The sequence below is a fragment of the Schistocerca nitens genome, chromosome 5 (assembly GCF_023898315.1).
Source record: "Schistocerca nitens isolate TAMUIC-IGC-003100 chromosome 5, iqSchNite1.1, whole genome shotgun sequence".
Classification (NCBI taxonomy): domain Eukaryota; kingdom Metazoa; phylum Arthropoda; class Insecta; order Orthoptera; family Acrididae; genus Schistocerca; species Schistocerca nitens.
In genome coordinates, this window is record NC_064618.1 from 464,913,347 (window position 1) to 464,931,799 (window position 18,453).

Below are 18,453 nucleotides of genomic sequence, written 5' to 3' on the forward strand. Positions count from 1 at the left end.
TGACTCAATGTTTGTGCTTTTTGAAGAGTGGTCTTCTTTAATCCATAATTATTTATATCCTACCAGAACTTTTCTACTACATTTATATTTTATAACAGTTGACTGATAAAGAAGTAGTAAACTTAGTTATGCCAAAATATGTGTTTTCTACACAAGAATGGCAAAGATATTTAGTTATTGAATCTTCCAGCCCTTGCGAGATTTAAATGTAGCCAGTGCATAGAACTGATGTCATTGATATGTAACGTGATTGCCAAATAATTGTTTTATAGTGAAACTAAATTCTCTTTTTTCTGTCAGCAATTCATAACAAAAAAGTCAATATGGTAACTGGTATTCAAGGATAAATTATTTAACTAATAAAATAAATTAAATTGAGTATTTATTGGGTATTTATCCAGGTGATGTTGTCCAGAAGGTGCAAAATTTTGGCAATCAAACTTCTTGCTATTTTCAGGCATTCTGATGTGGTGACAACATGTCCTTGTCATCTTCAGTTGCCATGGCGGGAGCAGATTTCCACGCAGACTGTTGTTGTGCTTTGACCATGCTTGAGGGTGGGCCCCAGGCCTTGTGTAAATGAAAACCACTGTAGTTCATTGTGTAGCCATAACTCTGCAGCCCCCTTTATGATACAATCCCAGGAGGTGTAAGGTGGTTGAAACAGTTTAGTGCCATTGTAATTCATGAAATTCCAGTGGGAAATGCAGTGCTCTGGTACTGCGGCCTTTGTCGGCTGTTCATTGTCTGTATGGGATTTATTCACTGTGCATCTCTCCTGTGCCATCTGGGTTGTCTAGCCTTCCATGGACGTGTGCTGAATTACAATGGCACCAAGCTGTCGCAACGGTCCAACACCTTCTGGGATTGTATTCTAATGAGGCAGCAGAGATCTGACTACACAATGAACTAATGAAAATTTGACAGCAGGTTTAAATAAGCAATATGTGAGACCAGCCTTGAGCACAGTGACAGTCTGTGTGTAAATCCGCTCCCATCATGGCATGAAAAGGACCAGAACACATTGTGAAGGCAGAGACCTGCATCCAGTGTTAATGGCAGCAGGAGTGAGCACAGTGGATCCTGCCCTGGCGGCATGCTTCTCTCATCACAGATACTCACCCAGAGAAGTCTGGCTAGAGGCTGCCATAGGAGAGGGGGAGGGAATATAAGTATGGCACCTTGCAGAAGACTGCCAGTCATCAAACTGAAGATGGCAAGAAGACAGCTTGCTGAAATATCAATGCTTCTGAACAATGCCACCTGACTGAATAATGAAGAAATATTCAAAATCTTCCTCTGCTGGGAAAATTTAAAATCACACATAAATTATTTTTCTTTTTACAGAATTGATGGTGGTGTGTCCCAAAACACATTTGTGGCTCAACTACTAGCTGACCTGACAGGTGTCAAAGTTGAACGTTCAACAACAGCAGACACATCAGCATTGGGGGCAGGTTTCCTTGCTGGACTTGCTGCAGGTGTGTTACTGTATAAATAAAAGTGATGTAAGGAAATTTACATTTCCCAGTGCCATAAATTTGTCTTTGTTGTGTGTGTAAGAAACTGCTAGTATTGTTTATAGTTCTTCTTTACTAACTGTATAAGTGCCATAATGAGACGGTCCTAAAAAATACTGAACATGGAATGCTTTACGCCACTGCAGGTGATCAGTTATAAAATAATTAATCTTGGTTTCATATCATTCATTAGGGAATTTCATGAAATGGTGCGAACCAGGCTGTAAAACCATTTATATTATTGCTTATTCAGCACCTCCATTTTTTTCTTCTCAGCATAATGTTCAGTGTGGCATACATAATACTGGTGTCATTCAGAGAGATTTTCAATCTGTCCATGGAGACTGCATGGAAATCAGTTTTCTGTGGACAATGAATCACAAAACATTTTGGCATCAGTTGCCACTTCTTGGTGTAAGTGGGATTTGGAACATGCTCTTGCATCTTCTTGGAAATATTTTAAGCCCTTTCCAGCACTGATCACAAAGGTACCTAAACACCTCTTTTAAATTTTGTTTAAACAATACAAACTATTTACTAATTTCTCCTTTTAAAGATAAGAGATGTACCAACCAGGAATATGCATCCAACCACCTCTTCTGAAACTATCATTTATCTTTACTAGAATTGGATAAATCTTTTTAAAATGAATAAAAAACTTAGGCCTGTGGGTTGTCAACAGCTAGTATGTAATATAATCTGAAACGTGTGTTATCCAAAAATTGGGCTAAATCATAAAATACAATAACATTTTGACAATGGATGCATCTTTATCACCAGTGGGTTTTATTTGCTTGACTATCCTTTCAGCTAAAGTTGAAGGATGAACTGAATTTACTTTTATTTTTAAGGTAGGAAAAGTTGTGAAAGTGTATCTGTTTTCTACTTCAGAAGAGGAACTTTGTCTGAAACCTCAAATATTTTAGCAATCTTTTTCATTGTGCCAGTATCTATGACCTATTGCCTCCTCTGTGTGATGAGTAGTAATCTATTCTTTCCATCTTGTTGGTATTCCTTCCTGGACTTTCAAAATCAATTAATCCTTTATTCAGCAAAAATGTCGCCAAACAGGCCTAGCTGTACTGAGATAAAGCCTCCTCCCTTGAGAACTGTAACTTGGTAGAAAATGCCTATGTGTTTTCTTCCACTCATGATGCTATGAGTTTTCTAAGTATAGAGACAGTACTTTTAAAGCAGAACATACTATTCAGATATCTCTGTTTATGGGCTGCGTTTTATGTTAAAATAAAATTGTCTTATGTACTGGAAATATTGTGAATTGTGGTTTATTTGTCTCATGACATACATAATCTGAATCTTTTGCTTCAGATACAGGAGACACATCAAAATTTCATTAAAATTTCACCATAAACACAGAACAGCTGATGTTGACAAACAGCATAATAATAATAATAATAATAATAATAATAATAATAATAATAATAATAATAGAATTTTATTATATATACATACAATAAAATTCATGGAGAAGAAGTAAAAACTTTGAGGTTCGCCGATGACATTGTAATTCTGTCAGAGACAGCAAAGGACTTGGAAGAGCAGTTGAACGGAATGGACAGTGTCTTGAAAGGAGGATATAAGATGAACATCAACAAAAGCAAAACGAGGATAATGGAATGTAGTCAAATTAAATCGGGTGATGCTGAGGGGATTAGATTTGGAAATGAGACACTTAAAGTAGTAAAGGAGTTTTGCTATTTAGGGAGTAAAATAACTGATGATGGTCGAAGTAGAGAGGATATAAAATGTAGACTGGCCATGGCAAGGAAATCGTTTCTGAAGAAGAGAAATTTGTTAACATCGAGTATAGATTTAAGTGTCAGGAAGTCGTTTCTGAAAGTATTTGTATGGAGTGTAGCCATGTATGGAAGTGAAACATGGACGATAACCAGTTTGGACAAGAAGAGAATAGAAGCTTTCGAAATGTGGTGCTACAGAAGAATGCTGAAGATAAGGTGGGTAGATCATGTAACTAATGAGGAGGTATTGAATAGGATTGGGAAGAAGAGAAGTTTGTGGCACAACTTGACTAGAAGAAGGGATCGGTTGGTAAGACATGTTTTGAGGCATCGAGGGATCACAAATTTAGCATTGGAGGGCAGTGTGGAGGGTAAAAATCGTAGAGGGAGACCAAGAGATCAATACACTAAGCAGATTCAGAAGGATGTAGGCTGCAGTAGGTACTGGGAGATGAAGAAGCTTGCACAGGATAGAGTAGCATGGAGAGCTGCATCAAACCAGTCTCAGGACTGAAGACCACAACAACAACAACAACAATAAAATCTAACACTTAATTACCCCTTCCTCAAATTATCATTTCATCCTCTATGAATTCCTCATTTCTCCCACAGAACCTGTCGTAGCCTTGTTTTTAAAATTTCTAGCATCATATTAAATATGTTTTTGCCCATTAAATTGTTATATATTATCATCCCCATATACAGTGGAGCCAGTCGGAGTCTGTGCATATAATTTCAACTGGTGTGTGGGTAGCATAAAATTATTTTTATTTCTTGTGTTATAAGTGTAATTAAAATGAGTCTCCTCAAATAACTTTTGTCTTCTGTGTAGGGATATCATAATTTCATAAATGTGTAAGGAGGGAACAGTTAGGATTTGTAGTTTCCACTATAATGGGTGACAAGACTCTGTTTGCTTTGCAGTACACATGTATCTGACAATTTTCTTTTGCAGTTTCAGTTTTCGAGATATGCTACTTGAAGTTCCCCAGACAATTATACCATATCTAATAACAGATTCAAAATAACTGTGATAAACATTTTTTTGTGTACTCAAGTCAGCAGAAATTTCTAGTATTTGCATTGCAAAGTTGTTGGGCAGGAAGTCAATGTGTGTATTCCAGATTATGTTCTTGTGCATATTTAGACCTAGGAATATGACTGTGTCAACTTCTTCCATAAGTTGATTGTTATGTTGTATTTTAAGTTCCACACATTTTGAATGTTTGGTTTTGAAATGTACCGTATGGGTTTTTTGCAATGTTCGGTTTTAAGCCATTTAAGTGGAACGAGTTTCCTAAGGTATCCAGTGTGCTTACGATGGAGCTCGGAATTTTTACTCAGATTCAGATTCAGATTCTTTATTAGTCATTCAGCATTGTTACATGCAATAGACTTCGTCAGTTCACTCAACCTATTAATTTTACAAAATAAATTTTTACATATTTAAGTTGATATTGGGCATTTCTAAAAATTCTTCTAATGAATAGAATGTATTAGTTAACAAGAAGTTATGAACATTATCTTTAAATAATTTGTCAGGCTTGATCGACCCATTTTTAGACAATTTGTTATATATTTTAATTGCCATATACATATGACTATTGTTAGTTTTAGCTAATCTATTTTGTGGCAACAGCAGAGAAGTACACGTTCTTGTATAGTAGCCATGCCTTTCATTTGTTACACTTAAATTAGGTAGTTCAGCAAGTATGTAGTTAACACTGTCAAGAATATATAAATTAATTACTGTTAAAATTCTATATTTAATGGACAATGGTTTACAATGTGTTCTATTATCTACCTTAGCCATTATTCTGATTGCTTTCTTCTGGATCACCATAATTTCATTTATTTTTCTGCTGTTTCCCCAGAGTATTAACCCATACCTTAAAACAGATTGAAAAAAGGCGAAGTACGCTGTCCTTACGTACTCAAATGTCACACAACACATCAGTCTCTTCAACAAATATATAACTCTTGACAACCTAACCACTATGTGATCAACATGAGAGTTCCATGTTAGACTGTTGTCAAGTACAATACCTAAAAACTTTGCCTTTTGTTTTTCTATTTTTGTAGTCTTTGATAGACTGAACCACATATTCTGGGTCTTTTCCTCATTTAATGGCAGACCATTGGCATTAAACCATGATGTTGCATTTTCTTTTGCCAATTTCATATCACTTACAAGGTTATCAAGTACATGGTTTACAGATAGAAAAGTTGTGTCATCTGCATACATATATGTCTTTACATCTATATTTCCTGGTAAGTCATTTATGTGTACAAGGAAGAGAAGTGGTCCCAGTTTAGATCCCTGTGGCACTCCATGTTGAACCTCGAGTATGTTTGACAGATGACTTCCTGAACTCACCACCTGGTTCCTTTTATTGACATATGATTTGATGAGTTTTAAACTTTTATCACATATTCCATAGTACTCAAGTTTAGAGAGCAGAAGTGAGTGGTCAAAAGCTTTGCTCAGATCACATAAGGTTATCTGTGCATGCGCATGGTCCTCCAATGCTGCTAGAATGTCTCTGACTAAGAGCTCTATGGCATGTATAGCTGACCTTCCTTTTCTGTAACCAAACTGTGATGCACTTAACATACCAGTTAGTTCTAGGTACTCATACATCTGCTTATATATTATGCCTTCAAACACTTTTCCTAGTACTGGAATTAGTGAAATTGGTCTGTAGTTTGCAGGATCTGATTTGACACCCTTCTTAAAGACTGGAGTTACCTTGGATAGTTTGAGAGGATCAGGAAAAAACCCTTCTATGAGACACAGGTTTATAGAATATGTTAATGGTACTGCAATGTAATGTATGATTTCTTTCAATAGATTGTTTGACATATTAAAAATATCTGTACTGTATGAATTTTTCATTTCTTTGACTATTTTAAGAACTTCATGTTGGCATACCTCTTTGAAGTGTTTCAATGATGATCTGGCCCTATTATGATTTAGGTTTGCTCTCTTCAGATAATCTATACATGTTACATTGGGTTTACTGATCAGCTTTTTGATATCATCAGCACAGCTTACAGATAAGATAGAGATGGGCCTGCTGGAGATGATGGCAAGGGGACTGGGGAGGCAGCCCGATCAGAACAGCAGGCTGCGGCAATGGATCTGAGGCCAGAAACAGACTGGTGTGCAGTGCCAGGAAGCTTGAACCTCAGGCTGTTGCCATAGAGGAGGCAGCCAATGGGACAGGGGTGTCTCTACAGCAGGAGACAATGGGCTTGAGGCAGAGGGCAGTGGGACGGCTGCAGTGAGGGAGCCACACCCTTGAACTGGTAGCTTCTGGCAGCGAGCGGGAGTGCAACTGAACAAAGTAGCATGCCACCAGCCCATTGGCCATATGGATGTCACAAAGATGGCGTCCATGGTGGTGGACAACAGTGGTCGGTACCCACTTAGGCCGGTGAACAAACTCTCATGCCCACACTGGTGATATTGGAATGAAGCGGCCAAATGAACCCTACCACAGCAGTTGCATGAAGACTCAACAACAAACTTATTCATTTGGGACTTGAGTGTATGCACTAGCTGTTCCTCTTTACCAGTTGATTGAGGGTGGAATGACAGAGCCATGAATGACGTGACAGAGGAATGACGTGACAGGAACAAAACAATTGAAAGGTGTGAGAAATGAACTGGTGTACATTATTGGAAACTAAGGTAAAAGGCAACCACTCAATAGAAAAACCATCAAAAGCAGTTGAATTGTGACGTCAGCTGATATCAGCACACATCTGAGAAAGTAAGGAAAATGCAAAATGCATCCACAACCAAGTGGCAATAGCAATTCAAGAAGGGACCTGCAAGATCTACATGAATGCATTCCTATGGCTGGTCTGGAGTGGGTCAGGGGTCAGAGACATCCTCGGAGCTGCCTGTTGTGGGGCACACTGCTCACAAGCTGTGACAAAAAGACAATTTTGCCATCAATCCCTGGCCAAAACACGTCTCCCAGCTAACAGTTCAGTGCTTGAAACTTCCCAGTGGCCCTGGTGGAGATGGCATAGAACTGGGTGCTGTAATGTGATGGGAATGACTACCTGGGAGAGAGGTCTTCTGTGGATAGCAGCGAAACACCATAAAAAACAGAGAGATGATACCATAAGAAAAGATAGTGTGTCCAAAGCCCAATACAGTGGTTTATCTGGGCAGCCTGTTATGCATGAGCTTATAACTGGGAAACCGTTGACCATGGCCTGCATTTCAATATCAAGATGAGAGCAAAGCAATCCTTTATTATCAATGTTGTGATGACGATCCACAGGAAGGTGGGACAAGGCATATGCAATGGCATGGTTAGACATAGGTTGAAAATGGATTTCAAAATTGTAGAGAAACAAGAACAGCAGCCAGTATTGTAGGCAATATGCTGCCATGTTAGGCAAGGACGTGTGAGGGTTAAAAAAGGAAACCAAGGGTTTAAGGTCAGTGATAAGGTGAAACTTGGAGCCATACAAAAAACATGAAATTTCTGGAGAGCGTAGACTATGGCAGGAGCCCTTTTTCTACCTGAGTGTATCGCTGCTGCTCCAGAGTTAGAGATTTAGAGGCAAAAGCAGCAGGTCATTCTGAGCTGTCAGCATATCAGTGCACTAGGACTATGCCAATGCTATACTGAGAGGCATCAGTCACCAAAACTATGTGCTGGTCGGAAGAACACATCTAAACAAGGGGCCAGTACTAGTTTGGATTTCAACATTTGATAAGGACTTTTGTACTTCAGGCCTCAGCAAAAAATGGTACATTCCAGTGTAACAAGGCACGTAACGGGTGGGGTAATGTGGCTGCTCCAGGCAGAAATTTATGGTAGTAGGCTATCTTCCCAAAGGAGGCCTGAAGCTCTTTCATGGATAAGGGGTGAGACATAGATACAACAGTGGAGATTTGGTCTGGTAGAGAGTTCACCCCATTCTGGGAGACTGTGAACCCCAAATAAACAATAGAAGGTTAAAAGAAACTGAGATTTCATGTGGATACACCATAAGCCTGCAGACTGTAAGACAGAAATCAAAGTGCGCAAATTTTTCAAGTTATCGGCTGTGGAGGAGCCCACGACAACTTTATCATCCAGATAATTAATGCAACCTGTGACAAGCATAGTCAGTTGCTCTAAAATCATTGGAAAATAGTAGGGGTGCCAGCCACTCCAAATAGGAAGGCTCAAATACTGATAGAGACCAACTTGCTGAGACTCTTGGTCCACAGGAACATGCAGATAGGCTTCAGACAGATCATTTTTAGAAATATAGTGGCCACCTGATATTTTTGCCAACAATTCTTCCTGGCGTTGGAGAGGATAAGTATCCATGATTGACTGCTTGTTGACATAGTACTGAAGTTGTAATAGAGGTGAAGTTTCTCCGATGGCTTCTGAACTACAACCAGCAGAGATGACGATTCACTAGCCATAACAGATTGCACCACCCCTAGAGATTGAAGACTGTCCAGTTCTGCTTTCACTTGTTCTTTCAGGGCAATAGAAATAGGATGTGCATGACAAAACCAAGGCCAAGCCGTGGGTTTTAAAGAACTTTGAGCAGAAAAATTCATAGCACACCCTATAACTTCCAAAAACAAGTCTGAAAACTCCTCACACAGTGTTTTCAATTGAGATTATGGTACATACCAACACTAGCTTTTCTAAAGGATCCTTCCCAACAACACAAGCTTTTCTGAATTGCGCAGGTGGGAAATGTTCCTGCAATACATCCAGCGTTCCCATAATCCTCCTGGCCTCACCCATCCTGCCCCTTCCCTGTTCCCATTCCAGCACTACACAGCCATCATTCCACCACATCACCCAGTCTTTTATTTCTCTCCTTTTCCACTACTTCCCTCCCCCGTTCCCACCTCTCCCCTGCCCTCCACCTAACCTGCAGCACTTCACTGTCTGACACCCCCACCATACCATCCCTTCCCCTCCCCACCCCAGCCTCCTCCTTACCCCCACCTAGTCGCCACTCCCATGATGCGCTGGTGCTGCTGCGTGCAGTATAGTTTCAGTTGCCTGAGACTGAAGTCGTGAGTGTGAGTTGTGTTTGCGTGAGTGTGTGTGTGTGCATATGTGTGTCTATTGTTGACGAAGGCCTTAATGGCCGAAAGCTTTAATTGTGAGAGTCTTTTTGTTGTGCCTATCTGTGACTCAGCATCTCTGCTATAAGGTGAGTAGCAATATTCCTTCTCATAACATTATTACAAAGGAAACTTCACATGCACTTGTGTGCCCTTGCTCCTACCAGTCTGCCCCTGCTCCCCACTCCACAAAGATCACACACCTTTAATCATATTGAGCACATCTTGGATGCCATCAAGCAAGATGAGCACTTTTCAACCCATCTTCACCTAATGTCTGAAAGTTTTGGATAATTGAGTGGTCAGCAGCAGTAGCAGCAGCAGGAGTAGTAGTAGTAGTAGCAGTAGTAGTAGTAGTAGTAGTAGTAGTACTAGTTGTAGTTGTTTTATTTATACATGGGGCACTTTTACAAGGAAATTGGACATATCATGGCTTATATTGTAAGAATGAAAAATGTACTAAATATATAAAGGCATTTACATATTTACTGGTCTAGTTTCATTAGTATAGATTATGTAGCCTAATAGTAGGTACCATCCTGGCTTTTGGCCAAAGTAACTTTGGCAAACTACAGAAAACCTAAAGCAGGATGCCTGGATGGGAATTTTAGAGCCTCCATCCTACTAAATACAGGGCCAAACCAAACAACGGAAAATACAGGATGGAATAATGACAATATTACAAAAAGGATAGATTGCTACTCACCATATAGCGGAGATGTTGAGTCGCAGGCAGACACAACAAAAAGACTGCTAAACACATAAGCTTTGGGCCAGAAGGCCTTCTTCTGAAACAGACCACACACATACTATTCACACAAACGTAGCTCACACACACGACCAGTGTCTCTGGCTGCCGGGGCAGTCCATTAAAAACAGTGCATGTAAAAATGCTAGTAGTACTTTGTTCACTCATTTCTCATCAGTTACTGTGTGTGGTATGTGCACATTATTTCATTAAAGAAATAGCTAGTTCTTCACTGTTTACTATTTCTGAATACCAATCACTGCATGTGCTAAACAAACTTTGTACACACTATTAACTAATATCAAGCCCGTGATGAAGATCTTCCATTCCAGTTTCATTCAGTGCAACTATCCATTTTTTGCCTGTAAAGCCTAGTCAGTATCCCTCTGAGTGAGATGTTGTCCATAGAAACAGGATAAGGTATTAGTATAATCCTTTGAAGAGATTTAGTGTAACATTTTCCAGAAAAAAAGAGAAAGAAATATAGCAAAAATGTTTTGTGAAATTATAGGAGTGCTTCATTATTACTTACTTATTTCGCTTTTTTTTTTTTTTTTCACCAAAACCCTACACTGTGTTGCCTAAGTAACTTTCACTGTATAGGATATGTGCTTAACAGGTAGTTTTCAATTGACTTTTTAAATAAGCTTGTTTTAGTAATTTCTTTAATATCCTTTGGCAATTGAATGTATCATTTTATTTCTTGATAGAAAATGCTCTTTCGAGTTTTATATTTAGTCCTCCTTCACAACTGTAGGTTCAGTTTTGATCTTGTTCCACACTCACCAACAGGTCTGATTTCAGAGTAATGATGAGAGTTTTTTATGTGGAAAACTAACTGATAGAAATACTGTACTTACATGAATAAAGATAACAATTCACCAAATAGTAGAGACTTTTAGTTGTTAACATGCACACAGAGAAACTGAAAACTTTGCTAGTGTTTGAATGAATCCTTTTTTAGGCTAGAGTAGACAAACACGTGCACACACACACACACACACACACACACACACACACACACACACACACACACACATGCACACCTGTATGGCTATGCTGTGTCGATTGAATACTCTGTACAAGGACTGCAGTAATGCAGCTTGCCTCGAGCAAGGGGTTGTATTTGGTGGACAGGGTGAGGGAGCAAAGAAGTTGGAGTGGGAAGGAGAGAGGGGAACCAGTGTTTGATGGCTCAGAGGGGGGCAGCAGGTGTACTACCACAGGTAAGTTCATACATTGTGCAATGATGATTATGTAGATGAATTGATTGGATGGAGTGACAAAAGGGAGGAAGGGAATATTGTTTGGGTGCAGGATGAGTGAAGTTAGGGTCCTCAGACAGGGTGGGGAAGGAATGGGGCAGGGGTCTAGCAGAGATCAAGACCAGAAAGATTTGGGAATGGAGGATTTGTTGCAAGACAACTCCCATCTATATACAATGATGGAAGAAAAGAATCTCAATACCAAGAAGGAGTTGTGCGACATAAACAAAAGTTTATCTGAAAGGTGATCTCTATTCAAATTTTACACTTGTCACATAAGAGTGGTGCTAGTAGCACCACTATGAGGATGCAAATCAGGTTGGCTTTGAATACATACTGTAATAGTCATGAGCATTAGCTACCTTTGAGACTGAATTGGCAAGTTGCCTGTAAGGCAACAAAGATGCCATTATCATCACCTCACTGAGTCTGAACGAGGTTGTGTAATAGGGCTATCAGAAGCTGGGTGTTCCTTCTGTGATAATGCAGAGAGTCTTGGCAGGAATGTAGCCACTGAACATGATTGCTGGTAGTGGTGGTCAGAGGAATATACAGTCGCAAGAACACCAAGCTCCAGACAGCCACGGGGCACTACCGAAAGGGAAGGGCATCATATATGGTGTATGACTCTGGTGCATTGTACTGCATCTGCAGCAGCAATCTGAGTAGTAGTTGGCACCACGCTGATACAATGAACTCTTACTAATAGATTACTTCAAGGACAGCTCTGAGCTAGATGTCCTGTAGCGTGCATTCCATTGGCCTAAAACCGCTACCTGGAACTTCAATGGTGTAAAGCGGAATGGGGATCTGTTGTGTTTTCCGACAAAAGCTGGTTCGGCCTTGGTGCCAGTGATGGCCATGTGTTGGTTAGGAGGAGGCCAGCTTAAGGCCTGCAACCAGCCTGTCTGCATGCTAGACATTTTGGACCTACATGTTGAGTTATGGTCAGGGGTGTAATTTCGTATGACAGCAAGAGAACTCTCGTAGTTACGCCACTCACCATGATAACAAATTTGTATGACAATCTGGTCTTTTAACCTGTTGCGTGCCATTCATGAACATCATTCCAGAGGGGTGTTTCCCAACAGAATAATGTTTCCCCACATGCCGCTGTGCAACCCAACATGCCCTACTGAGTTTCAACATGTTTTCTTGGACAGCTTGATCCCCAGATTTGTCTCCAATTGAGAACACACGTGACATAATTGGATGGCAACTCCAGCATCATTCACGAATAGCATTAGCTGCCCCTGTATTGACTGACGAAGTGTGACAACCATGGACATCTACATCTACATCTACATCCATATTCCGCAAGCCACCTGACGGTGCGTGGCAGAGGGTACTTTGAGTACCTCTATCAGTTCTCCCTTCTATTCCAGTCTCGTATTCTTCATGGAATGAAAGATTGTCGGTATGTCTCTGTGTGGGCTCTAATCTCTCTGATTTTATCCTCATGGTCTCTTCACGAGATCTACGTAGGAGGGAGCAATATACTGCTTGACTCCTTGGTGAAGGTATGTACTCGAAACTTCAACAAAAGCCCGTACTGAGCTACTGAGCGTCTCTCTTGCAGAGTCTTCCACTGGAGTTTATCTATCATCTCTGTAACGCTTTCGTGATAAATAAATGATCTTGTAACAATGCGCGCTGCTCTCCATTGGATCTTCTCTATTTCTTCTATCAACCCTATCTGGTACGGACCCCACACTGGTGAGCAATATTCAAGCTGTGGGCGAAAAAGTGTATTGTAACCTACTTCCTTTGTTTTCGGATTGCATTTCCTTAGGGTTCTTCCAATGAATCTCAGTCTGGCATCTGCTTTACCGACGATCAACTTTATATGATCATTCCCTTTTTAAATCACTCCTAATGCATACTCCCAGATAATTTATGGAATTAACTGCTTCCAGTTGCTGACGTGCTATATTGTAGCTAAATGATAAAGGATCTTCCTTTCTATGTATTCGCAGCACATTACACTTGTCTACATTGAAATTCAATTGCCAGTCCCTGCACCATGCATCAATTCGTTGCAGATCCTCCTGCATTTCAGTACAATTTTCCATTGTTAGAACCTCTCGATATACTACAGCATCATATGCAAAAAGCCTCAGTGAACTTCCGATGTTATCCACAAGGTCATTTATGTATATTGTGAATAGCAACGGTCCTACGACACTCCCCTGCAGCACACCTGAAATCACTCTTACTTCAGAAGACTTCTCTCCATTGAGAATGACATGCTGCATTCTGTTATCTAGGAACTCTTCAATCCAATCACACAATTGGTCTGATAGTCCATATGCTCTTACTTCGTTCATTAAACGACTGTGGGGAACTGTATCGAACGCTTTGCGGAAGTCAAGAAACACGGCATCTACCTGTGAACCCGTGTCTATGGCCCTCTGAGTCTCGTGGACTAATAGTGCGAGCTGGGTTTCACACAGTCGTCTTTTTCGAAACTCATGCTGATTCCTACAGAGTAGATTTATAGTCTCCAGAAAAGTCATTATACTCAAACACAATAGGTGTTCCAAAATTCTACAACTGATCGACGTTAGGGATATAGGTCTATAGTTCTGCACATCTGTTCAACGTCCCTTCTTGAAAACGGGGATGATCTGTGCCCTTTTCCAATCCTTTGGTATGCTTTTAGAGACCTACGGTACACTGCTACAAGAAGGGGGGGGGGGGGGGCAAGTTCCTTCGCATACTCTCTGTAAAATCAAACTGTTATCCCATCAGGTCCAGCGGCCTTTCCTCTTTTGAGTGATTTTAATTGTTTTTCTACCCCTCTGTCATCTGTTTCCATATCTACCATTTTGTCATCTGCGCGACAATCCAGAGAAGGAACTACAGTGCAGTCTTCCTCTGTGAAACAGCTTTGGAAAAAGACATTTAGTATTTCGGCCTTTAGTCTGTCATCCTACCAGTTTCAGTACCATTTTGGTCACAGAGTGTCTGGACATTTTGTTTTGATCCACCTCCCACTTTGACATAAGACCAAAATTTCTTAGGATTTTCTGCCAAGTCAGTACATAGAACTTTACTTTCGAATTCATTGAACGCCTCTCGCATAGCCTTCCTCACACTACATTTCGCTTCACTATGTTTATTTTGCTGTGAAGTTCCCTTTGCTTCTGTAGCAGTTTTCTAACTCGGTTGTTGAACCACGGTGGCTCTTTTCCATCTCTTACGATCTCCATTCCACAAAATGACATCCAGCACCTGTACAACACAATGCATGCACACACATTTGCATGCTTGCATTCAACATTCTGGTGGTTACACTGGTTATTAATGTAGCAGCATTTCATATTTGCTGTGGCTTATCTTGCTCTTACATTAACCTGTAAACATCCAGTGTTAATCTCTTAAATATGTTACCCAGAGAAATGTATTCCATGTAAAATGTTGCACAGAAATTGCAGCAGAGCTGGTATATGACAGGACTACTTTCACAGGTGGCCCTGTCCCAGATAGAATGGGTCTCATGTAGGAAAGCTTTCCATTACCATGTTTATGTTATGTAGTTAAACTCTCAAAAGTTTTTAGCAGAAGTTTGCAATGAGCCTAATGACTGTTTTAGTTACTATTCTTATGGCCCTTTAATGTAATTTGAAAACATTTTAATATTTTATGCATTTGTTCCTCCAAAAAGAATTCCATAGCTAAGAATTGTATGTTACCTGCTTATGAATAGTATGTAACTGAAAGGCACTGGCTATTAACAATGATGACATGAAACTAAGAATATTAATGTGATAATGATAGTATGTTCACAAGTATGTTTACGTATTCACAATACTTCAACTGACAATTAGTATTTGTTTCTAGAACCCTTGTGTTTGCTACACAATATATATAGGTACCAGTTCGACTTTATTTGACATTGCCATTTTCCTTCTTCAAACTGAAATTCATGACATTTATTTTCTTTGTGTTTGGTATAATTCTATCCCACATGGACCAGCTGAAAATTTTCATTAGAAGTTCAGACTTATTTGAGATTTCTCTTATCTCTACGCTGTGTACAATATCTGCAACATATGTTTGGAACTGGTCATTAGCTGCCCAATAAAGTATCTGGACAGCTGACAATCCTTGTGAAAACAACACCATAATGCATCACTCCCATCATCAGGATGAAATGGAGTGCTACATGCTACTAGATAGGTGCCTTTCATTAAATTTCTTGAGAGCTTCATATCTGCAGAATTTTTTCTTGTGATACTATTATTTGACCCTCTGATGTGTGTGACCATGAGCGATTTGTTCAGCTTTTGTATCTGTAATATTGGATTCTTGAGGAATATTTCAATATTCTTGCTTGCCTGGCTGATTTAGAGCTTGATGGTTGACTTGTGTTCATTAAAAAAAATGGGCAAACTTTGTGATTTTAAGCTGATTGATTGAGGGTGGTTGCCAGCCCCTGTCTCTTATCGTACTGTATTTTTCGTTTCTTTTCTCTTTCCTTTTCCTATTTTCTTTTCAGAAACAAATTTTAATGTTTTATTCCAGAATAGTTTATGTACTTTATCTGTTTAATCCGTAATCTAAGTTTTGTGGATGTTGTCTTATCTTATGATGAGTGTTGTGAGAGTTTATCTGTGTTCATTTCAGTTTTCATGTCAGATGGGATCAAGAGGGAACTTACTTGCCCTGTATAAGAGTGATTTGCATGTAGATGGCATGTGTTGAATAGTTTAATATGGTGAAATTAGGGCTTGTCATATTTCTGTGTTTGCTGATACCTAACCTCTGGGTTAAATGAGAATAAGCATCTCATGAAAATTATTTTGCCATCTGTTCAATATGATGCAATGAATGATTTTAAATGACCTATTGAACATGATATTAATTTCTTCATTGTCCCATTTTAACCAGGACTGTTTCATCTCTATCTCCCTCATAGTGCAATGTTTTTGGTGCAACTTGCTCTTCGAATTTCTTTTTGTTTGTTTAACTACAGAAAGGGCAAATTTTGTGTGTTTCTGTTTTAGGTGTATGGAAGTCAAAGAATGACCTCTGCAAACTTAGGAAAGTCAGAGATGTTTTCGAGCCGAGGCAAGAAGTACAACGAAGATATGAAAGCACTTTAGCTCGCTGGAGAGATGCTATGGAACGTTTCTTAGATTGGTATCCATTACCAAGCAATAAATAGGCTGTGATATTTTGTCCGTCTGCAATATGTTGTGCTTCCCACATTACAACTTCCAGGTGACATGTAACTCAGACTGAATAATTTTACACTGCCATGAAGATGTGAACTATTTTTGATAATGCAGATTGAATAGTTTTAAAATATTATGTAAAAAACAAACTATTTTTCTACACTAATAATCATCTGGAGGTCTGGTATTTTATATTTTATGTGACACACTTTGATGAATTTTGTGGAGGTTAGAACAGTACAAACTAAATTAATGAATTTGCTGGTACTGAAAATCTTAAAAATATTATGCCGATTATGAGATTTAAACAGTCCACTCAAATCATCTATGTTTTGTTTGTGTAAATAAATCATTAAATGCTGTTGGTTATCAGATAGGGAGCTTTCAAAGGAAAGGAACACTTCCTGCTCCTCTGATAGCACTGCAATGTCCACATGCTTTGTGTAGTGGTATACTTCTTATTACATGACTGGTTTAAAATCTCCTGCTGGTAGGAATATACATAATCTAAAAACACAGTGAATTCTGGTCAGCAACTGTGAAAGGAAAGATGTAATCAAATGACACTGTACACCATGTGTTCCTTCATGCAGTTTCCTGGTTGTTTACCTGATAAACATGTGAGTTATAGTGTCATATGCCTTAAAGTATGAGAACGGATTTATTTTTCGTATATTTGTCCCTTTTGCATTAAGCAAAAGACTCTCTAAATGAAAATAGTCTTTTAGTAAGCTTAAATAAACAGAGTGAAGTAGTATTATGTCATACATAAGCCCAAAAGATGATTAAATAGTCCAAGTACCAGTGATAAACTGAAAATGATAAGTATAACTTTATTGTTTTTAGCCTGATGTTTTATATTTACAGTTCGACCTGGACCATATTTTAACTATGTCTACTTACTGAGAGCAATAATTAGTAATGATTGTTTAATGACAATATTACCTGTTAGATTTTCATTCACTAGAAGAGTATTTTAAGTATTTGTTCAACTGTGACACACTTTTTGTTACATATGTTTGTTCACTTTGGAGCATCCATTTTTGTCATTGTTAATTTCTGCATATGTGAGTGCAAATGTGTGCTAGACAAGTTTCACAATTGTTGAATATTTTATATGCCTTGTGGAATATGCTCCATAATATTTATGGGGCTTTTGGGTGTTTTTAATTGACTCAAATTAAGATTTTTCAATCTTGCTCATTAATATGTTTATCCTGATTTACATGTGTGACTGTAAAATTTTGATGAATGATTCATTAATCACTAACGATGTTTCATTCTTTGTGGGTACTGCAATGGCTGAATTTGTTTATGTCTTGACATTAACGTAATTAAGTTTCATCTTAAAATGTTTTGTTGAGGTGAAATAAAATTCAGCTGCCAGTATAACTGCAAAAACGGAAATGTGAAACATTGTAACTGACTAATGAATTTTTCAAGCAACTGGAGTTGGTTTCATAATACCGTATTACTCATTATTGTTGTTGTTGTTAATAAAAATAAGACAGTATTTTTTTGTTTATACATCTTTGTTCTTTGATATTGTTATACTTGTTTACAGAATAAAAAAATATCTTTATTTGCTTTGTTTTATCATTTTTATTGTAATCTGTCATTGTAAAAGCTTATTTAAGCCTTAAATTGTATATTTCATTCTTGCCTAATTCTTCATTTTGCAGGAGACAGTCTAAAAAAACCGAAAAGTGGAAACATACCAGGAGAATAGGATACTAAAATGTATTAGGACGGCACCAGCTTTCTGGAAGAAGGAAATGGTGGGGAAGTGGGAGGGGGGGGGGGAGTGAAGAGAGATCCCTATCTCAAAAATATAACATTGTGCACTTATGTTACATTAGTTTCTACTTTTTTCT

At 38.8% G+C, this 18,453-nt stretch overlaps 1 protein-coding gene across 3 annotated transcripts in view; it reads left to right on the forward strand.

Annotated features, from left to right (window-relative positions):
• LOC126260886 (putative glycerol kinase 5) overlaps positions 1-18,112 on the forward strand; it is a 351,198-nt gene extending 333,086 nt beyond the window's left edge. For 2 of the 3 annotated variants that reach the window (XM_049958329.1, XM_049958330.1), the window contains exons 9-10: positions 1,348-1,481; positions 16,409-18,112. In XM_049958329.1, the coding sequence (XP_049814286.1) occupies positions 1,348-1,481; positions 16,409-16,569 (295 nt within the window). In that variant the 3' untranslated portion in view covers positions 16,570-18,112. The remainder of the gene's footprint in view (positions 1-1,347; positions 1,482-16,408) is intronic. The other variant, XM_049958328.1, reaches the window with a different exon arrangement.
• Positions 18,113-18,453: the final 341 nt, after the last annotated feature.